The sequence below is a fragment of the Callionymus lyra genome, chromosome 18 (genome assembly GCF_982586985.1).
Source record: "Callionymus lyra chromosome 18, fCalLyr1.hap1.1, whole genome shotgun sequence".
Classification (NCBI taxonomy): Eukaryota; Metazoa; Chordata; class Actinopteri; order Syngnathiformes; family Callionymidae; genus Callionymus; species Callionymus lyra.
In genome coordinates, this window is record NC_141835.1 from 19,566,138 (window position 1) to 19,589,951 (window position 23,814).

The 23,814-nt window shown below is 41.1% G+C and overlaps 1 protein-coding gene across 1 annotated transcript; it reads left to right on the forward strand.

Moving 5' to 3' along the window:
- The first annotated feature begins 130 nt into the window (after positions 1 to 130).
- On the forward strand, positions 131 to 23,237 carry usp40 (ubiquitin specific peptidase 40). The gene is made up of 31 exons (XM_087780011.1): positions 131 to 779; positions 846 to 913; positions 2,861 to 2,974; positions 3,626 to 3,790; positions 3,883 to 4,029; positions 5,073 to 5,216; positions 5,297 to 5,425; positions 5,491 to 5,607; positions 5,674 to 5,781; positions 6,372 to 6,545; positions 6,899 to 7,034; positions 7,478 to 7,559; positions 7,652 to 7,823; positions 7,894 to 7,978; positions 9,028 to 9,098; positions 9,164 to 9,564; positions 9,631 to 9,760; positions 10,835 to 10,898; positions 11,038 to 11,091; positions 11,269 to 11,357; positions 11,521 to 11,607; positions 11,685 to 11,721; positions 12,017 to 12,081; positions 12,294 to 12,368; positions 12,449 to 12,658; positions 14,171 to 14,289; positions 14,376 to 14,441; positions 14,509 to 14,719; positions 15,074 to 15,169; positions 22,312 to 22,406; positions 22,484 to 23,237. Exons 1-31 carry the CDS (start codon positions 584 to 586, stop codon positions 22,578 to 22,580), a joined length of 3,804 nt encoding a protein of 1,267 aa, XP_087636137.1. The 5' UTR covers positions 131 to 583; the 3' UTR covers positions 22,581 to 23,237.
- The last annotated feature ends 577 nt before the right edge of the window (positions 23,238 to 23,814 follow it).

Below are 23,814 nucleotides of genomic sequence, written 5' to 3' on the forward strand. Positions count from 1 at the left end.
AAAACGAAAAGTTGTGTTTTGTACTTCTTCTTAAAATTCATCAAATAAAATGTTATGACCTCTATGTGTCTAGTTTTTTTTTTAATGTGTATAGCGAGTTTACGTTGTTAAACTACAAGTCCCACAATGCACCGCCTGATCCATTCCGGAGGAAACATGGCTGCCTGCTGTCCACCGAATGTATTGTTGTTTACCTGTCATGTGTTAGCTTGCTTGAGACAAACGACAGAGACACATTGGTTTCTGAAAAAGCATTGACTTATTTGCGTCCAGGAAAGTATACATTGTTAAGGTAGAAAAGTTTTATGTTGGCGTTGTGGACAGACCTGACATTTTTGCTAAGCTGTCATTCCAGAAATCAATGAATTGAATCCATGAGTCTGTCGTCGCTCCTGGTATATATTTAGTTTTGGCGATACATTAAGAGTCGCTATGTTTAGTCCTGTGAAGGCTTCTTATTTCAGAGTTAGTCCAGCCATTGTTAACAGAGAGCTCGGCAAGACCAAGATGAGATAGCAAGAGGAAACGTCGTGGTGCGAACATTTACTACTATAAAAAATTTAGATTCATCTTTACAAACGAAATGTTTGGAAACCTATTTGAGGATGACGGGGAGGAAAGTTTCTCTTCGACACCAACCAACGGAAGGGAGACACAGCGGGCAGAGGAGGCACCGGCTCCCCGGGGAAGAAGCAACCTGTGCGGCATCAAGAACCAGGGAGGAACCTGCTACTTGAACTCTCTCCTGCAAACCCTCCTGTTCACCCCTGAGTTCAGAGGCAAGACTAAACTACATTGTTTATCCATCCTAATAATGTCTATAGTAAGTGTTGTTCCTTGTGCAGAAGAGCTGTTTAGGCTTGCACCAGACGAACTGGGGTCCCTTGAAGATAAAGACAAACCAGGGGCAAAAGTAAGTCTTGGATTTTCTTTGTAAACAATCAAAACAATACACAGTTAAAATAAATTCTTCAAAAGGTCAGGACAACATAGGGATAAACAAAGCAGCACTTTTTATCACCACATTACCGTATCTCATGTCCTTAGTAGAGTAATGTCTTTATCTTTTCACCAAATGTCTTTTACCTTTATTATTCATGACAGGGATTTTAAACTCAATAACTTGAAGGGAATCTAATGTGAAAACCTAACTCATATTTTTCAAATGATGTTGAAGTCTTCCTCCACATGTTGGAGTAAGTTCCTCATCATGACCATGTTTTAAAGTTATTATTACACAGGGCACCCCCGTCTGACATCTCGGCAAAAAAAGGTTACGAGAGTGGAGTCCATTATGAAGTAATAATGGTCTTCACTCCTCCTTCAGCCAGCTGTAATCACAAGCTTTGTTTATACAACCAGTCCCTTCGAGGTGGAGACTTCCAGGATCGATGACGTGTGGTGACAAACCTTGATGCTTAACCAATCACAGCAGAGTGGGCGTGGTTATGGTAAACGATATTTAATCGTTTAAAAAGTGTTTTCATTTGTGGGGCTTTTCAAATGTAAATATTTAAATTAAAATAGAGTTTTGTACAATGAGACTCATACTGATAAGTACAATACAGATCCAAGATCAGTTTAAGAGAGACTTAAATCACCACATTAGTTGCCCTTTAAGGGGCTACTAATGTCAAGGGTTTAATGTAAAACAGTTTACGAGAAATGTTTTGGCAGACATTATTTGAAATATAAAACAATATCGGTCGACCTTTTATTTATTGGAGGCATATTTCTGCGTAACGCCGACTGTGGTTTCAAAATCCATCAATTGCTCTTCTTTACCAATGTGTTCTTCCTGGAGCTCAAACATGCATCTGCTTTCCCATCCTTCTTCCACTCCTTCTCCATCTGCTTCCATTTTTATTTGAATTTTTTCAAGATTCCACATTGACGTTTTTAATCTCGCCCAAAACAGAAGTGTTTTGAAGTTGCAAACCGGTTGACTGAGATCTATCTAGATCAGAGGAGTCCAACTCAAAGTAGCCAAGTCTATTTTGCACTTTTGGTTGCGGGCCGAAAACAGTTCATTTTTTACCAAACTGTCATTAACAGAGAGAGTCTGGTTGCGAAATATATATTTTTTCATCCTTATTCAAATTCCGTTTCTTTGACCTCATTTAAACTCCTACAGGAAGTCTCAGTATAATTGTTGACATTGAAAAAATGAAAATCAATCCCTGTACCTTATTTTATCCGAATCACTAGCATATTTATAGGTCACCATTAAAACTTGAATTGAATTTGAGCCTAACATCCTACAGGCCACTTGAATTGACTTTGTGGGCCTTGAGTTTGACACATGTGCTCTCGATAAATGCATGTTTGAGTTTGTTTTGTTTTTTTAGGTCATTTTCACTTACAATGAGCATTTAATTTGATTACAAATGAATGGAATAAAATCTCCTAAAGGCTAGAAATATTTACTTGGCGGAATTGTTTAACTTTGTGACCTTAAGTTTCAAACTTGTGATCTACAGAGGGGAGAAATTCAGTGAAATTGGTGATTCTTGGAGTCTTCTCTACCTTTGTGCCCAGTGCTAGCTCCAGTTACATCTCTGTTGTACAGGTTCCCGAAATGTTTATAGCTGTGATTCACCTCTGTGCCATAATAGTAAAGAATTCAAGCATATCGAAAATAGCTTTCTGCTGACATTTTAACAGACTATGCCCAGTGTCGTAGAACAGTTCGTAAAATAGAAGGACAAAGAAAATATAAAACTGTTATTTGCTTTGGTGAAAGTACACATCGTGATTTGATTGAGTGAGAATTGCCTTGTGTTAAGTATTTCGTCTTAACATGGTCATGTGATGCTGCCAAAAAGAGTATAATTCTTTATGATCTTGTGGATTTTTCCAGGTGCGGGTAATTCCTCTGGAACTGCAGAGACTCTTCACTCGTCTACTGCTGGTGGACCAGCAGAGTGCCTCCACGTCGGACCTCACAGACAGCTTTGGGTGGAACAGCAGTGAGGTCTGGGTGCACATTTGTCCGTCTGTCAGCAATAGAATGTACCAGAAGCCCACCACACGCAACATCCCAACTGTTCACGATATCCCACAAGATCCAGTTCCTTTATTATGACGTGAAGGGAATTACACTTTGTCTGGAGGCAAAGGAGTTTCCCTCTGTGTCGCTAAGCAAATAAATATAGGAGACAGATTAAAAACGGGAAATAAAGGATTTGATACAATTACCTGGAGGACATGGATGGTATTCATGTACAAGCGATATTAATATACCTGTAACCAGAGTTTGAAACTCTTCTGCAATTTGTAAAAAGAGATGGAAAATGCTTGTGCATCACACTTCATACAAAACATGTCCATGTTGATAACTCAAGGGTGCAGGTTAGGGTTAGTCATTGTCGGAAACTTGAATCATGTTGTGCATTTAACATACTATACAGTAGTTTTCCATCTCTTATAGCAATACATTCTTCTAAAATGAGACGTGTGACCAGATGTTGGATGATTCTGCTACTAAATCTTGCTTAGTTGCCAAGTTTCATGAATAATGTCGTATAGGACCAAGAATTTATAGTATGTTGTCAACAACAGCATACTTAAAGGACCAGTATAAAATGTTTCTAGATTCTAACTTCCTGTGCATATATCTTTCTAGGGAACAAATCAACATGACGTGCAAGAGCTCAACAGGATTCTTTTCAGCGCTCTGGAGCACTCCCTTGTGGGCACCAGTGGTAGTTCATTCATCCACAGACTCTACCATGGTACCATTGTCAACAGCATCGAGTGTAAAGAGTGTGGCAACGTGAGCCAAAGACAGGTTTGTTTTGTTTTATAAATGAACAATGCGCCTAGCAAGTGTTGCAATAATAATAATTTCCATTTCCATTTGTGTGTTTAAAACTTGTTTAGGAGGATTTCATGGATCTGACGGTGTGTGTCTGTGGAGTGTCAAGTCTGGAGGAGGCTTTGTGGAACATGTTTGTGGAAGAAGAGTTGTTTGAGGGCAATAACCTTTATCGCTGCACTAACTGTGACAGACTGGTCACTGCAGCAAAGGTCAGTGAATACAATTACTTCTTTAATTATTAATAATTTAATAATTTAATAATATTTCCAACAACCTTGGAATGCCTTAATAGGTTGCGTTTTCACAATTATGAAATTACAAACATAATTTAGTGTATGTGTGTGGTTCCTAAAAGATAACTGGAAAGGTTATTCTCCCAATAATCTAATTTAAAGAAAATACATTATGTAAGATGAAGAAATATTCTAAATACTCCCCAAAGAAAGATAATTAAAGTTGCACGTATGTTTTTTTGACTATGACTATTAAAATAATCTTGTTAACAACAGAGTCCTTTTAATTAATGTTCAATTACAAATAACTTATTTAAAAGCAAACTAACATTACAAACAACTTAAGTTTAAATTTACCAGGAAAGTATTTAATTATTAATGATTGATTATTTCACTTGCATAAAATGAAAATGTTTAAAATAATTAATCTTTTTATACATCGATTGTATTTGTGTCAACTAATTAATAAAAACAGAATATAGAAATTTTCAAAATGTTTTTGTTTGTTATCTTCTTAAAGTTTAAACTGACCATAAAGACTTTTACAAGTGGATAATGCAATTTCTTTTATCTTGACAATTATATGAAAAATAAAGGACCTTTTTTCTGCTATTTATACTCCTGAACCCTGAATCAGACCTTGATTTTTATGAATCTATTTAAATGCACTGCCTCAAATTATTAATAATTTTGCTACAAAACTTTTTCTTAGTTATTTAGGTGGGGATTTGACATCATTTGATATTCAAGAGCAGGTGTTGAAAACTTCTTAAGAAAATAATATCTTAAGTTTGCCAAAAAAAATTAAGATTTGTGATCAAAATGGATGAGAAATATTCACAATAATATAAATGAAAAAATAAAAGTTCATAACAATATTTGTAAATGACCAGTTTTATATTTTTTCCGTGATGTCATAGCATTACAGGAATATTGTCAAAAGGGCCACTAGTGTGAACTGCACATGTCTATTATAGAAGATTCTTTAAGAAGTTCTTCCATTAATCCACATGTTACAGTCTGCCAAGCTTAGTAAGCTGCCTCCATTTCTGACCATCTCACTGCTGAGGTTCAGCTTTGACTTTGCCAAATGTGAGAGATACAAGGAGACCGGACGCTACAGCTTCCCTCTCACCATCAACCTCCGCCCCTTTTGTGAGCAGGTACCAGATTTATCACTGTCCCTGGTAGTATTCTATACATGTTACCTTAAATAAAGCGCAACAAACCTTCCATCTTACAGACCGAAGGCGAAGACTCCGAATATTCCTACGAGCTCTTCTCTGTGATCATCCATAAAGGAGGCTGCTATGGTGGCCACTACCATGCTTACATCAAGGATATTGATCAGCTCGGAAACTGGGAGCAACTTGTAAGGGAAGAAAAGTAACATTAGTCTACAAATTACATTTTAACCCTTTTCTTTCTGAAAACAAGGAGGAGGATTGTAAAATCAAGACAAATAAGAGAGTCCAGCATGAGGTCCAAACTGCTACTGAGCCAAAACTGAGAGAGGATGACCCACTCTCTGTACTCACTGCAATCATAGCTCAGGTCAGATGTAAAACTACTGTTTTTAGCAATAAAAAATAATATTGATTTATTTTATTTTTTTCACAGGAGCCATTAAAGAGTGTTTTGTTGGACCAACTTGGTCAAAAACTTTTGGATAAGATTGGATCGTCATGGAGCAAGAAGTTTAGAAAACAGTATGGCCCAATCGGCAAGGTTGGTTTTTTTATGATACGATGCATTACTGGATTTAAAATGGTGAGAATTATTTACATTTCTCGAGAGGCCACATTATACACTGTGACTGTGACTGAGGTGCCATCAAGCTAATGACAGAAGGGACAAAGAAAAATAGCCTTAATATAATGCAAAATTATTTAGAGCAAAACTATAAACCTGATGTGAAATGTTTGATAGTAAACAAATGACCAATTTTATTTACAGCTTGTCTATTGATTTTTACTTGAATTCAAACACTTTTATTGAGAATCTTACAATATCTACTAACAATGTCTTCAATTAAATGAGTCAATTCCTCATTAGTAGCATCTTCTCTTTTCTGGCTTCCTTTGTCATTTCAAAGTTATTCCATGACTATAAAAAAATAAAAGCTTTTTATTTTAAAATGTGTTGAGAATAATTTATAAAGTGTGTAAAAGCTCTTCCTAACAACTAAGTTCTATATTTAGTGAGACAAATAAATAAAGTGACAAATAAATAGTATTAAGTAGTAATATTTTGCTCGGACCTAACAATTTTCTGCCCTGAAATGAATAACTTTATATTTTGTATTTTTTTATTTACAGTTCCTGCAGCTGCACAAAGACACTTTCATGCTGGTGTCTAATGGCACTCGTGTTGCACTGAAAAGGATTCCCCCCACTCAGGATCAGTCTCCCGGCCCAAAGAAGGAAGCCGCTTCATCAGTACCTGCTGACGAGCCGCCAGAGGAACTCCCGGAGCCTGAGCCAGAACCAGAGGTACATTTCTGCTACAACAGTGGGGGCCACGTTTCACAAAAAACGAATTCCTGTATTTGGTTTTGATCTTATCAACTTGTTACCCCATCAAACTCCTCAACACAACATCAGTAAATGATTACATCTGACATTATTTAATATATGAATACTGTATAAAGTTTTAATTTGTTATTTATTATTATTGGTTTTCTACTATTGTTTTTCCTAAAGATATTTAATTTATTAATGTTTTTAATATGTGTATGTACTGTATGTCTCAACGTTTCTGGGAACTTGCTGCTGCAATATCTCAAATTTCCAAACTGCAGGGTGAATAAAGGAATATCTTATTTGATCTATCTGTCTTTGTTTAGGGTCACCACTGGTTTGACGTCAACGACTCCACAGTGACCTCGATTAGAGAGTCTGACATGGAGAAGCAGTTCCAGGGCAAAGAAAGCGCCTACATGCTCTTCTTTAGAAAGACAGAGCTCAGCAGACCCAGTGAAGGTACCGACTCTTGTTGTGATAAAACAAACAAATTTGTTTTCTGGCCTTTGGGTCACCTTGACCTGGAGATAAGGGTCAGACGACTAAAAAAATAGAATAGATTATATTAAATTGTAAATATAAATGACGCACCTGTATATAAGGTACATGTGCCCATGTACTGTACATAGAGGAGATATTTACAAAGAACACATTTTTTTAATTCGTAAGTAAGTTTGAAGAAAACCTAATAGTGCTTGTAACACGGCAGTAACACGTCTAGATAAAATATCCAGCCAATCCGAAGAAACATTAAAGCAAGTTCAGGCTTTTTACAACCTCTGAAGCTTTTGTCGTCTTTTTGCATTTTCATCACCTTTAATGCTGGTTCATGTGCATTTCTCTGTGTTAGCAATCATATTGGTGTGTGCATGATGCAGAAATTGCTTGTTATTCTTTTGCAGCTCGTCATTGTTCACAGTACAAGGTTCCTGAACATCTCATCCAGATGGCTCAGGAGGAGAACACCAAATTTCAGAATATGCGGTAAAGAACTGAATGTTGATGGATGATCTCCTACTTTCATCAAAAACCCATAATAAGGCATGAATCACTCATCTAAAACGTGTCTGCCACAGTGAGAATTTGGAAACCAGCAACAACACTCTAGATCTGCGGCTGCACCTGGGGCCGTCCTATCGGCTGACGAATGGCGCCTTGCAGCCCCTGAGCCAAGATCCCAGTGGGCCCACTTCTCTCAGCTTCGATCGAAGAAAAACTGTTGGAGAACTGCGGCTGACTATTTATCAGGTAGAAAATGCAAAGACTACATGTTTGACGGTCCAGAAATACTTATCGTGTTTTCTTCGGCTTACTTTAGCAACAGGAACTCTGGGAAGGAGACATGGTTCTGACGGTGGCCCGGAGTCTTCCGGCAGGTCTTCACCTCTACAACACTCTTCCAGGTTGGCAACGTTTTATTCGTCGTAGTTGAATGATGTAAAGTCAAATAAAAAGAATGATTTATTTTGCATGCCTTATATTGGAAACATTTGTTGTACATTATGTATGTCTTTGTGCGTCCTAAAAAGTCTTGAATATTATTTATTCTGCGTGAAAATGTGTCTATAAAGAAAATACTTAGAAAGATATCTATTTATAAAAAATATAAACTACTTTATTTGCATCATAATTGCTAATAATTTCATTCAACTTTTAGAAGATTTATATTATGGATGTCAAAAAGATAAGAAAATAAAAATCCCACCACAGGCCCTTTCATTTTACCCTTTTTATTGTGATCAAACAAAATAATTCATTGTGTATGCTGCCACCCCATCATGGATATAGTTTACTCCATTTGAGACGTCATTCATGATTTTACTTCAAAACATTCAATGTTTTCCCAACATAAACCCTTGTCTTATCTCAGGGTCAAGATGACCTGGAACCCTGAAAACAAATGTGTTTATTGTATCCCTTCTGTTGAGCCTGAGACACAAGATTAAAAATTTAAAAAAGTAAATTAAAAAACGAATTCCTTAGCTTGATATAATACATTTATTGTTTTTTATTCATTTGGAGATTTTACAGATTATTAAGTACAAAAAAAGATTAAGAGTTTTACACCGCAGTATTATTTCTGCTAGCATAGTTAGCCATTAGCTAAACTAGCAAATTAGGATTATGTTTAAAATATCCTTCACTTTAAATTTTTAGTAGAAAAAACTATTCTAGCACTATATTGTGATATCTGTGATATCACTTAAAGAAACCATGTCTTTGTTATAGCCACACCATGTAAGGGCTATAGGGGGAAATATCGATGTAAAAGTTTTTGATCCTCTGTAAATACACGTTTGACACAATTTAAAGAGCTCATGAAATGAACACATATCGAGACAGATATCGGACATTTCTTCTTTATTGATGTATTTCACGTTATCCACCAATAAATGTGTAAAAATGTACTAGAATTTACATTTTGTGCATGTCAAATATGTCTTATTTGCAGATGACAACATATCCTTGTACAGTGCCGGCATCTACACCAACACTGATTTGTTTGTTTGGAACGGTCGAGAGGTAGATTACATTTTTGCTCTTGTCAGAATCCAAAACCTAACTATTTTGTTGGTCGATCTTTTCAGGTTTGTGGTACTGGTGTTATGACCGGATCACAGTGGGAGCCGTTGCTGATCACTGTAGTCCGCCCCTGCCTGGGCGAAGATGTTGAGCTGGTGAAAAACATCGACAGAGGAGACGGTGGAGATATGGTTGAAAATGGAGCGCCAGAGTTGATCAAGGAGGCGAGAGGCTTTGCTGGTGGTGCCACTCTCGGGGAGCTGAGGGAGGCTCTGGGGGAGCCTAAAGAAAGTCTGATTTGTCAAGAGCATAAAGCCAAAGGAGATCAAGCTGCAGTAGGAGAAGGAGGCGGAGCCAGCGGCTGGAGAATATTCCCGCCGGATGACATGCAGCGGACCCTGAAAGAGCTGTCCCTGAAAGATGGAGACGCTCTGCTGGTGCTGGAGCCGCACTCATTTGACAGCAGGTAGGGTTTGTTTGCTATGAATCAACGGTTCTGTTCTCGGTGTGATTCTAATTTCTTTTCATCAAGCGTGTTCTCCATCAATGGCGACATGGTCACCGTGACAACTCCATCTGACTGTCGCTGGCTCCAGGTGGAGCTCACACCTTCACCAGCAGAGGAGAAGAGAAGAATCAAAGTTCCAGCGACTGGAAATATGGTGAAATGTTCTTCTTTCATTCCTAATTGTTCCCTCTCTATAAATAGTAATAAATCCGAAACTTCATGCTTTATTTTAGGACATGTTTTTTAGATTTTCTATATATTTTTTTTACTGTTATCATGATTGTACTATGGACATAAATCCACCAAACGTAAGATCACTATCGCAGCCGAGTTGTTTGGAGACACCACTGCGACTGGTCACGCCATTTGCAATCTTGCTTGTACAATTACTGTGTTTGTGTTGTGTATTTCCAATACACATCATTATTTAAATCTAAAACAAAACAGATCAAAGAAGTGTAGTTTGCCAGCTGGGAAGTGAAAAGTAATTTACTAAACACAATCTGCCGATACATTTCAGCATTCTAGAGATGTCAACAATGTTTCATTAAAGTTTTGAATGGTTGAAGATGAATTAAGTGAAGTAGAAATGCAAAAAAGATTTATATATTTTATGGGCATATAACATTATTTATTGTGTAATGTTGTATTATATTCAACTACATTTAATTATATTATTGTTTTGCATTATATTATATTAACTTTTATTTTATTATATTTTGCTATAGGATAGGTAAGACTTATCTCTTTATTATATATATCTCCTTAATGCATGAAATCCATGTATTTTCTTTTCATGAAAGAAAATGTTTCCCTGTGGGTAGGGGGAGTGCTTTGTACTTTACTATCCATTATATCAGATGAATGTTTTACTTTTTAATATTTTACTTCCCTCTAATACTAAGTCACTTTTGAGACCCGTTTTCATGCACGCTCGCGGCACAAAAACCCACATGCAAAGGTAGTTGCGATCCGAATAAAGAACCCTGAAGGGTTTTGATTCTTAGTTTTAAATGTATTTTAATACATGAGATTTAAAAAAGTTCCCTGGTCTTCTAGTCACAAAATTTGGATAGTGCTCAAAATGAAGGGTTTGAGGGAGCCTACAATTCCTTATTGAGATTCTACTGACCAATTTTTAACCTCACTTGATCTTTATTTGAACGTAAATAAGTTTGTCGTCGTGCTTTGTGGAATGAAAATAAAGTTTAAAAAATGTGCTCAACAGTTGCTGTCGGAGGTGAAACAGAGGGCTGTCAAGGAACTTGAGTTGCAACAACAACAACAGCCGGGTGAGATAAACGTCCTGATAATTTCCCCACCATGAGAAACTGTTTTTGATCCAGCCGATCGGTTCACACCACATCACTCGCTGTAATTGCATTTCCTGGTTCTGCTCCATCTATATTCTCTTGTGTTGTCACTGACCAGGTGCAGAGTTCTGTCTGAGGCAGGTGGACTGCGCAGGGAAACTCCTTCCTCCAGGTACTGTCTTAGATGTTCGCTTTAATGGAGCGGGCGACGTGGAAATCCCCTTTATTTTGACAAATATTAAGACTTCTTCTCCTACAATTTCTCCCCTCATTAAACCATGAAGGAACTCCCCCCGTCTGTAATTTTCTCTCTCATCTGCCTTTGAAGACAAATGTTGACTGTTTACAGTGTGTGAGGAGCTGAGTGTTCGGGAGGCGGGCGTGCGACTCATGACCACACTCCTTCTCTGCCCGGGTGTTGCCCCGAAGGCGTCGCAGGTGTGTCTTTAAATTCAAGTCTTCAATAAACGCTTTGTACTTCCACAAGTGGAGGTGGCAGAATCAGTCAATTATCACTTGAATTATCTCTACTCATCAAAATACGAAACGTGGTAAAGAATAAAAAACAAACTGTTGAAAGAATTGTTGTTATTTGTTGCAGCTTTTCTTGAGCTACTGTTTGGGAAGAGCGCCCTCTGCCGACATGGAGATGAACATACTTGTGCAGAAGACCTGCACAGTCAAAGAAGTAAGAAGTGCTTTTATTTTAAACATTTGTATTTTTTTTTTTTTTTAAAAGACTTACTTCTTTTCTATTGTTTGCAGTGTTTAAAGATGATGTTGGACAAGGTTGGACTTGAAGGTACGCTCACTCTCACTCTGGAGAATTCACTCTCCAATAATATAATACAATAAATAAAGCTTGCATATAACATCCAAGTTAAGTTTAAGTTTAATGTTTGTGTCAAGTGCTTGATCATGACGTTTCTCCCTTAGCTCTAATGTTTATTTAAAAGTGATTCCATTATCATATAGTGATATTATCATTTAAATGTGTATTTATTGTTGTTAAGTTTAGGTCATTTTACATTTTACATATACATGTTTGGCCTAAAGTATACTTTGAGACCGAGTAAGAAAATATTCTTGTTTTCAAGGCACTTGTTGGCACTTGAGGAGGCTCGATTGGTGCGAGGAAGTCGGAGAGCCACTGATGGATGAGGTGAGCGGCTGAATAGAGGTCAAGGATGGTGTCGTTTTTAATAATTGTTTTAAGTTAAATTCTATAAAATGAAATTCATATTTGTGATTATAAAGGTGAAAGTTGAAGAAAAAGTAAGATTTAAAAGGAAGAAATTGAATTGGGCATAGATTAAATAGAAAAGATTTATATTATCAAACTTTTAACAAGCCTAATAAGTTGTCCTCTCCCAGGATTCCTCTCTGGTAGAGCTGAAGGTTCAAAGTGGGGACACGCTGGTCATCACAGAAGGACAGCTCCCTCCAAAAGTGATAAAAATTAATAATTAATAATTTTAGAAAAGAGCATTATTTAAATCTAATATATTTATTTCTTGTTGCGTGTTCAGGGTTTCCTCCAGCTGTCGGTGTGGTTGTACACTGGCTCCTGCAGAGAAGCACCAACACTGCTCAACCACACAGACAACGGTCTCGGCGGAGACGATGGTTTAACTAGTGATGGTGTTGTTCTGAACGGCCGCCACAACAAGGTGGCGCTGATGAAGATGGGACAAGTGGAGATTTCCGATGAAGTCACCCTGGACGATCTCAAAATCCATGTAGGTTTTCTCCTTCCTACCTTTCTCCTGACCACAGTTCATTAGTGTGTCACACGTATGTATTTACCTTTATTCCATATAACGTTTTTTACAGGTGTTTTCCACAATCATGTTATCTAGATTCGAGATAATGTTGCTTCTTTTTATAGTTTATGATCAGCTATTCAGTCATAATTCAGAATGACCCCCTTGTGTTTTATAGCATCAACAACATAATGAGCCACCTCGCACTGTATTTTATAAAACAACATAGGGTTTTGCGTGTTGCACTTATTGTGTTTTGTTTTTTTGGATTTAGTTGGGCATATTCTACTTTTTATTTATTTATTTTTGCTTTAAATTGTCACTCAGAACTGTCGACCCTTATAGTCTTTTTTAACTCATACTCTGAGGACTGAGTACCTTAAATACTAAGTTAACAAAGAAACACAGATCTCAACTTTGTTGTAGTATTTAAGAATATTTTTTCTTTTTGTGATTTAAAAAAAATAAATCTTTTTTAGTACAAAAAAGAGGACAAAAAAAATATTTCATTTCAGTAACATGGTAACTAAACACAAAAACCATGTAATGATCCGGAGATACTATGACTTTTTTGCTATCACATTAATATTTTTCTTTTTCAGTCCAAAATGTGCTTTACTAAGTGAAGAATCATGTTATTTACCTTTGTGATGCCATAGTTGCTTGTGCACACACACTACTAAGAACAGCGGCTATGAAAACAGGCCTTTTTACTTTTGTTTGTTTTTTTCTTTTTTTCTATTTTAAATATTGTAACTTTAGGCTTTAGACTTTCTTTTATTGTCATTGCACAGAAAACACAGCAGTAAAACTGGCAACAAAGTTTCGTTGCCTGGCAACCGTTAATAAGCACAGCAGAGTGAATATATATATAAAAGTATAAATATTGATAAGTTAAAAATAGTGCAATATAGTATAAACAGAATAAATAAATAACATTTTAAATATTGCATAGAATAATGTATATAAAAGTATCAATATTATATAAATATGAATAAGTTAAAAATAGTGCAATATGGATAATATTATAAAAAAAATAATGGTAAATAATAAATACATAGTATTTTAAATATTGCATAGCTTAACATGCTGTGGTTTTCTAGGAAACTGCTGAGATATTAAAAATCTGTATAAGACAGTAGAATTTGGTGACCTTAAAAAAAGGGTTTACAGCAGTAAAGAGAGAAACATCAAGTGCAGTAAAGGATTTATTCTGTTTTTTATTATTTGTTGTGGGTGTCATTGCCCATAAACCTTTGCTTGAGCAACACACAAACACACTTAACTTCCTGTAATACAAACTTATCCAGTAAAGCCAAGTTCATCCCATAGTCTTAAATTACTTAAAGATGAATGAACTTACAATAAATGTAAAGAAAAGGTTTCATCCTGCTAACACTCATCACAAGTAAAAGTGTGTAATCATCATATCATTACATCCCCACGTATCAATGTTGCTCATTGATGGAACACCGTTCTCTCCGTCAGGTGTCGACTCTTCCTGCCCTTCAGGACAAGTGTGTCCCAACTGTTGGCTTCATGCGAGTGTGGCAGCTGGAGGGACGCCGACTGTCTCGTCTTCTCAAGGGACAGCAACAGACACTAAGGCAGGACAAATCATCTTTCCGATCAATAATTATGATACTAAACGACAGGTTATTAAGTATATAGAAGTGTGTGCCCTCTTATGCAGGAAGCTGAAAATCTCAACGGGATCAGAGATCTGTGTGCAGCACCTGCTGAGGGAGGAGAATCTTGGGTATTAAAAAAAAAAGTTTATCTCTCATATTTTTTGTAATTAAATATGCATTTGTTCACTTCTTCAGCCCCAAGGAGATTCTGCTGAATTCCCTGATGGGAGTTCCAGGAGAGAGAAGCTACTACCCATCGGAGGAGCTGGTCTGGGACGCATCCAGAGATTCCTCGGCTCGCTCACTGCGCACGTGTCTGGCCGCACACTATGGTCTGTCTCCAGATTCTCTGCTTTTGGCCAAACACCAGCCCGACAAGTGCAGCTGGGAAGAAGTCAGCAGCTGGGTGAGTGGGCAATAAACGTCCATCACATGTCTCAAAACTCAACAGTTGGATACGAACACAATGCTGGAGTCATGGAAGTCGTTTTATTGATTCCAAAGACATGTTAACATCGAGCTCCTTGGCAGTGGAATGAGCTGCCCCAGTGCTTGGCTATATTATATCATACATTTGGTGCCCAAATGGCAGCCTTTGGTGATTGCCTCGCTTTTTCAACTTCACCCAATAAATTCTCGTTTTGTTTTTAGAAAATCCCTGTTTTGTCTATAAAGATCTTCTGATTCTGATTTGTTAGTCGATGTTGTTGCATCTTAAATTTCAATAGACCAGAAGGAATTTTCATCTTTATTTTTTCAGAATCAGCAAGTGTCTTCCAAGAAAAAGAAGAAGAAGACAGAATCACTGCTTGCAGCTCCATTTCACCTGAAAGATGGTGACGTCATTGGCGTCAAGGTATTTGTGTAAAAATGATATTATATTTACCTTCTTCCTAGAAACATCGGTCACAATCATTCACGTAGGTTTTCTCTTGAACGATCAAAATCAAAGATATTAATCAGCATCAATACTCGCATCTCTTCCAAGGAGATTGATTGACATTTGTGTGTGATCATTTAATTAAGTGGAAGCAGTCAAAGTGTGAAGGGGTTTCAATAAATACAAGATTGTCAATGGAAACTTGAGGCTGTTGACCTTCTTCAGTCTGTGTCACAATTCCTCGGGACAAACGCTATCAGTTGTAAGACATGACCATAAACTTATGTACTAGGTTGTGGTTTATTGTTGGCTGTGTTTACAGCTTGTTGAACTTTTTCTCCTGAGACCTGCTAGCAGAGCACTGAGGTGGTGAGAATTGTTAGACCGGTTGGCCGATCTGAAGACAATTATTCACTCTTTGTAACATTTGGCTTGTTATTATCAGCCTAAAAGCTTCATTTTGTCATTCAGAATTTTACCGCAGCGCCACAACCGAAAGTTACGTATGTAACTACGGTTCTATGAGTCCCGGATGACCGCCAGAGGCGGTGCTTCAAGCACTGAATGTATCCATCTCGCGCATGCGCAGTTCGAGTTTAATACCAACAAAGTCACCTGTGACCCCTGATGACCCCGGAAGGGGTATAACTTCCGGTGACATCAGAGGATCTGTTCCTGCAGAATCTTCTCGCGAAAACACAAGGATTCTGAGTGACAGAACGCTCTGGCGGTCATCCGGGACTCATAGAACCGTAGTTACATACGTAACTTTCGTTCTATTTTGTCCCTACTGACCGCCAGAGGCGGTGCTTCAAGCACTGGATGACCCATAACAACAAGGTCACAAAAAATCCCAGTACATACCTCATTGAGGGGAAGCAACAGAGTCGGGCAACAGGACCACACCTAATGGATGAGGAGTGGTGACGTTCACCCGATAGAACCTGAAAAAAGTGCTTGGTGAGGCCCATGATGCTGCCTCACAGATGTCCTCCAGGGGTACCCCGCGTAGGGCTGCCCATGACGTAGACATCGCTCTGGTAGAGTGGCACCTCACCCCGAATGGCAGGGGGTGACCACTTCCTTTATATGCGTGGGTAATCACATCCACGATCCAGTGAAACAGTCGCTGTTTGGAAAGAGCACAGCCTTTCCTAGGGCCACCATAGCAAATGAAGAGCTGGTCCGACCGTCTTATACTTGCAGTTGCAGCTACATAGGTTCTTAGAGCCGGCACAGGGCACAGCAGTCCCAACCTGTCTTCCCCTTCCGGGGGAATAAATTGTGCCACTTGAATGGGACGGTTTAGGCTCGATAATGACAGAACCTTTGGGAGAAAAGCCATATTTGGCCAGAGGGTAACCCCTGAGCCGTCTGAAAGAGGGACACCAGTCTGTGGGACCCCACTGTGTTATCATCTACCCGAGCATGTTGAGAGGAAATGGCTGCTGCGTATACCCTCAGTGTGGCAGGAGACCGGCCACTGTCCAATAGTGACTGGAGGAACTCCAGAATCTTTGGGACTGAACAGTGCACAGGGTCCTCACCCCTGTCTGAACACCATGCAGTAAACAGTTGTCACCTATTTGCATACTGCAGCCGTGTAGAAGGCGCCCTGGCGTTTAGTATAGTGTCGCAGACAGCATCTGAACACTGCGTCAGAAGCGGGTTGGGCCCTGCAGCGGCCAGACCCATAGTTGCAGGCGAAGAGGGTCGGGATGCCAAATCTGGCCCTCTAGCTGAGACAGGAGATCGTTCCTGTCGGGGAGGCGCCATGGTGAGCTGCGGCAGAGCCTGCGCAGCAGTGGAAACCATGTTCTCCCTGGCCAGAAGGGGGCTACCAACAGCAGCCTGTGACCCTGCTGGAGGACCCTCTTCAGTGTTGAGAATATCAGAGGTATTGGGGGAAAAGCGTAGAGGAGACCTTCTGGCCAGTCGTGCGCAAGAGCATCCTGGCCCAGAGGACTGCTTTCCTCCTTCAGGGAGAACCAGAGGGGACAATGGGTCGACTCCCTTGTGGCAAACAGATCTACCTCTGCTCTGCCGAATGTGTCCCAGATATTGAGCACCACCTCTGGGTGAAGCCGCCACTCCCCCGATGGGGGCTTGCCCCGAGAGAGCAGGTCTGCGACCTGATTCCGGTCCCCGGGCAAATACATTGCTCTAAGGCTGGCCAGGCGTGGAGCCGCCCACAGCAGGAGGTCCCGGGATGCTTGCAACAGCTGTGCAGACCGGGTGCCCCCCTGGTGGTTTATATGCGATACGGTCGACACATTGTCTGACCGCACAAGCACATGTCGCCCTCTCAGGAAGGGGAGAAAGTATTGCAGGGCCATATACACAGCTCGTAGCTCTAGAACATTGATGTGCTCCGAGCAGTCTCGAGCAGACCACAGCCCCTGGGCTGTACGGTTTTGCCACACTGCACCCCACCCTGAGAGGGAGGCGTCTGTTGTGATGGCCTCTCGGCAGAATGCAACCAAACCCATCTGCACGCCTTGGAGGAGAAAACCTCTCTCTCTCCATGGAGCCAGAGCAAGAAGGCAACGGTGTGAGACCTTGAGTCTCCTGTGCCGGTGCCACCTGACATCCAAATGAAAGTCGTTCAGCCACCTCTGAAGGAGGCGTAGCGACAACAGCCCCAAAGGGACCACGGTGGCGGCAGCCGTCAGTTTGCCTAGGAGTCGTAGGAACTCCACGTAATGCAACCACGTGCCCTTGCAAAAGAGGGGAAGGAGGCGGAGGATGTCGTCCACCCGCTGTGGTGAAGGCCAGGCCTTCATTGAAACTGTATCGAGAGTTATCCCGAGAAAAATTGTCCTCTGTGAGGGAACTAGGCAACTCTTTGTAGAGTTCACCCTGAGACCTAGTCGAGACACATGGGAAAGGAGGCTTGTGGTGTCCAGGGTCGCCCGAGACCGGGACGAAGCACAGATGAGCCAATCGTCTAGGTAGGGCAGGATCTTCATGCCCTGCGACTGCAGGGGCGAAAGGGCTGCCATTACAACCCTGGTAAATACCCGTGGCGAAAGGGAGAGGCCGAACGGGAGCACCCTGAACTGAAAATGACGTCCCTGAAAGGCGAACCTCAGGAACCGTCTGTGGTGTTGTGCTATGGGCACATGAAAGTAAGCATCCTTCAGGTCTATTGAAGTAAACCACTCCTGCCTGGAGACAGTGCGCAGAACCTCTGCAGGGCTGAGCATGTGGAATCTCAAGACTTTCAGGAACTTGTTGACTCCCCTTAGGTCGAGGATAGGGCGGAGTCCGCCATCTCTCTTTGTAACCAGAAAATAAGTCGAGTAGACCCCTCCTGGTTGTAACAGGGGATCTATCTGCTCGATTGCACCCTTGTCCAGGAGGACGGACAACTCCTGGGTGATGGTTTGGGCTTTTGCCGGGTCGCATATGATGGTCATCTTGACCCGGCCAATGGTTGGGGGCCGGCGTCGGAACTGAAGCTTGTACCCGTTGGTCAAGGTGGAGAGCACCCAAGGGTGCCGGGTGGAAGCAGCCCAATAGCTGAGCTGCTGTTGGGAAAAACAGCCGACGGCCGACCCCAATGCCTCAGCGCTGGGTCCCCCGGCCTCGAAAGGCTCTGGGGGTACGACGGACAGTATGTGGGGCCTGAGGTTGCCTAGAGGGCAGCCGCTCAGGGGCTCGAAAGGTCTGTGCCGCTTGCTGAGCAGGCTGTGGGCTTGGGCGCTGAGACCTGAGGTAGCCTCTGGGGTAAGCCTGTGGCTGAGAACGGCGCTGGGGGGGAGCTGAAGATCCCCTAGGTCTGCCCGGAGGAGGCCGACTCCTGCGAAGCCCGGACAGCTGCTGTTGAGTTTGTCTGGCTTGGACAGTTCGTTCAAGTGCCTCTAGCGCTGCAGGTCCAAACAGTTCCCCCGGTTCCACTGGAACACTGCGGAGGGTTCTCCTGCATGCCTCTGTAAGAGGTGATTGTGCCAGCCAAACCTGGCGGAGAGCCTGGACAAGAGTAGACATCAACCGCCCCAGCTCTCTAGACATCAGCGCGAATGCCTGCAGGGAAGCGTCGCTGAAATTATGGACGGAAGCATCCAGTGGGGTCTCCTGTATAGATGCTGATAAAGCAAGCATCAGGTGGGACATAGAATTACCTATGCATCCCATGCGTGCCGCTGCGTCATAGGTTTTGGAGAGCAGGTCATCTGTCACCCGACACTGGGAACGAGGACACCTCACATCCGGTCTCAGCGCCTCATCAGGTGAGACAATTAACGCAGCTATTGCCGGCTCGACCGCTGGTATGCGGCCCAACCCAAACTTGGGTGCATCCTGCATGGCTGCCAGGGTCCGGGCGTCTGAGTTTGCACGAGAGAGGGCTCTAGAGTCCCTCCAGCATGCATGCAACTCCCTCAAATATTCGTTAGATGGAGGCACAGTAAAGTTGACGGGAGCTGATCCGCGTCTGAAAAAGGCACTGGACGAAGCTGGCTGAGCCTGCGGGATATCCAACTGCAGGCGAGCCAGGGCCGTACGAATGATGGCCCCCATAGAGCCGTCTCCAGAACCGACAGTAGAGCTGTGGGCTGAAGAACGGGAGGCCGCCGCAGAGGCGTGGGAGGCTACACGCTGTGGTACCACCTCCTCTCCATATTCGGCGAACTCAGTGGCTGAAGCTGCCATGGAGATTATATCTTCCTCCGGTTCCAAGATGGCTGGAGGAGGAGCAAGATCACCCAACTCTCTTTCACCAGTCCCAGACTTGAAGGCCAGGAAGAAGGATCTCATTTGATCAACTTCCTCTGTTAATTGGTCCACCTTGGAAGCAAGTCCGGACTCTCTAACCTTCTTCCTAGAAGTGGGGCCTCTAGTCTCAGCAGCCCGCCGTTTAGATCGGCGGGATTGAGCTCGAGTCTGCCGCTGGGCTGAGGTTAACTGCTCAGGCAACGAAACGAGGCCCAACAGTTGCTCTACCTCAGCAAGTCTGGCAGCCCTTATTCCCCGGGGCATGAAGCTGCAGTTCATGCAGGGATCTTCTGAAAGACCTTCCCTCAGATGCTCGAGACCAAGGCATGAGGGACACATATCGTGGCCATCTTCGGGCTGCAGAGAAGCCATACAGACTGAGCAGGAGTGGCCGCCAAGCATGTTAGCAACGGGCGAAGGCCACACAGAGAAAAACAACAAACGCTGGGAGCGGGGGCGAAAGCGCAGCCTTCACCAACGAGTGTTTACATATATGAGAGGAGTATACAAACGCTGGGAGCGGGTGCGAAAACACAGCCTTCACCAACGAGTGTTTACATGTATGAGAGGAGTATACAAACGCTGGGAGCGGGTGCGAAAACACAGCCTTCACCAACGAGTGTTTACATGTATGAGAGAAGTATTACAAACGCTGGGAGCGGGTGCGAAAACACAGCCTTCACCAACGAGTGTTTACACATATGGGATGAAGTAGCACAAATGCTGGGATAGGAAGCGAATACGCAGTCGTCCCCAACAAATATAAAGGAATCCACTTCGGTAGCTGAAAAGGCAGCAGTACAAATGTTGGAAGAGGGAGCGAAAACACTGCCGTGACCAAAAAATGTAAGGAACCAAGAGTGAAAAAGTTGCACCGGCACTCAAGGGCAGGTTGTACTGATATATAAACAAAGAATACAAAGCCGGGAGAGGGAGCGAACACACTTTGTCACCGAAAGAAATCAAACTACAACCAATGGCGAGTACAACAGGTTGCACTGATATTCAAGATATATAATAAAGAGTACCAGTCGGGAGAGGGAGCGAACCCACTTCGTCACCGAAATAAATCAAATACAACCAATGGCGAGTACAGCAGGTTGTACTGATATTCAAAAATATATAATAAAGAGTACAAGTCGGGAGAGGGAGCAACCCACTTTGTCACCGAAATAAATCAAATACAACCAATGGCGAGTACAGCAGGTTGTACTGATATTCAAAGATATATAATAAAGAGTACAAGTCGGGAGAGGGAGCGAACCCACTTCGTCACCGAAATAAATCAAAATACAACCAATGGCGAGCACAACAGGTTGTAATGATATTCAATGAAAAGAAAATTGGTACTCAGCCAAACGAAGACGATCTCCGGAAGTTTCCACGGCGAACCGCTACAACTTCTCCGGGTCGAAAGTTCGTTGCAGTCTCTGGAGGGCGAAAATTTTGCAGCTCCGACAGAAGTCGCGTAACTACCTGCAACGAAAGAGCTAGTCCTTGAGCTAGCTCGGTGACATGCTACTTGCGCAGCGAGAAGATGAAAAGGAACAGATCCTCTGATGTCACCGGTGACTTTGTTGGTATTAAACTCGAACTGCGCATGCGCGAGATGGATACATTCAGTGCTTGAAGCACCGCCTCTGGCGGTCAGTAGGGACGAAATAGAACTCACTTTCTTTACCTCCAGGAAATGTAATGCTAATAAAGTTGGGTTCCTAATGGGTAGTTTTAAGGCAAAAGATGAATATTATTATTTTATTAACAAACTAATTAAAACATTAACAAGTACTTCCAAGCAAGGGGTTATGTTTGTGTTACTTTAGTTTCTGTAAAATAAGCATTACGCGCTTTGAACCCTGAAGCTTATAGACTCCTTAAAATGGCCTTAAGGAGGCGCTCTAGCAAAGAGCCCAATGGTGGAAAACACGGGTAAAAAAAGGATGTAATGCAGCTTTTTAAGACCAATGTGATCTTAAAGAAGGAAATTGAGATCAATGAAACGTTGGTGAGGAGTTGGAGACGGCAGCGTAAAGAACCAACTCAATGCAAAAAGCTACAAATAACCTTTATTTATCCAGCCCTTTAACTTCCACTGCAAGGAAAAAAACAGAAAAATAGTGTACCCATTTAAACAATACAGATATTTATGGCTTATAGCCAGGTGTGCCCGGTACATTAACCGTACGAATAATTATTTCTGCTTATATTTATTGAAGTTCACTGGTGATGAGGACTACGAGAAGCTATTTGAACATCATCAATTATGTAGATCATGTGAAATATTTTTTCTGCCTGATTCAAATAAATACAATTAGTGTAAAAATAAGATATCAAACTGGTACCAAATCTTAAATGGTAAAAGCACACAAGATCTTAAACACCAACATTTCTCTTCTTCACAGAACCTCGGGATCGACACCAACAGAGACTTCTGCACTGTGGAAGATGAATGGGGTCAACAGCGGCTCCGAGAACTAGCGGAACAACGGAGGAAAGGGTAGGACGTCTTTTTTTTTCTTCTATGACTTCTAACCAAGCTGTATTGTATTAAATATGCCTCCGTGCTACTTCTAGAGAGCAGCCAGCCGCCTCTAATGGTGATGGATCTCGTAAGAAAACTGCCAGGAAGCCGGAAGTTGGGCTGTCCATCAATGTTGGCGAGTTTAAATAGAAAACCATGAGCACAAATTCTCGACACCATCTTGCTGTAACGACAATCTACTTGATTTGGTGCCATTGTTTGTGAAACCATGTGTGTGTAATAACGGTTGAAACCGACACTAAGCTTTAAATGGTGATGACTAACTAAATCCAAACTAGTTTATTTCAACCAAACATTTATTGAAATGGAAGCTTTTGGTGTTTGTTGCAATAACAATATACCATCCTTTGACACATTAGCCATATTAGATCTCACTGTAACAACTCTTATGTTGAGACAATCAGGGACGATCTTCGATGAGAGTTAACTGTCCATCCTCCTCTTAAATGTTTGTTACCTCCTGCATTCTACCTCCGCTGGCCTTTATCTCTTTCGCTCCTCAATGGTTTGTTCAAAATAAGTCCCTCAGTAGAATCTGGGAAAGTTTTGAAAGTAATCTAAAAAAGCAGTAATATAGACGATAAATCTTTTCTGTCAACCTTTTATTTTGCAATATCAATTTATTTTGTTTGAAAGTGTCAACATTACATTTTATTTTCGATACTAAATCGTTTACGGTTCAACAAGTTGAGCATAAAAATGTAATTGTTGTTCAACCAAACGGGTGTGGAGTTGTTTCTCATGTATTTTATTACCAATAAACTGAACACCATTTGTTGAAAACGGTCACATTGTTGTTGTGGTTGCTGTAGCGACAATGAAAATCGACTTTTCTTCCTGTATTTTCAATAAATGACTAGAAGAAGGAATTCTTAATTTTAACTCATTCTGGTGAAGAAACCTTTGACCTTTTATACAGTTTAACAACCTTAAATTTAACATTTTTTTCACATCATTTTCCTCTTTTTGTTTTTTGTGGAGGAGAGTGACTTGTGAGCCAACCCGTGACGGGGAACATTAAACAACAACACTTTATTATTTAAAGTTCTTTATTACTCTTTTTGTAAACTTAACTGAACACAGTGATAAATCTGTGATAATATAAAATCCTTCGTGAAATGTAATAGAAGAGCATAAAGCTGCAGATCTTCTGGATGTGATCCATTTCTTGCCATGTACATAATTGGCAATTTATTTGTGTTCGATTTTGTTTGTTTGTTTTCATTTATAGGAACATTATCTGTGCGTACGCTGTTGTTTGTTTTTGATTCTTGTGGCTAATTCGTTTTGGAATTAAATAAGGAAGTGCATACCATTAGAAAATCAATTCAAAATGGTTTTCATTAGAAAAAATTGTCATTTA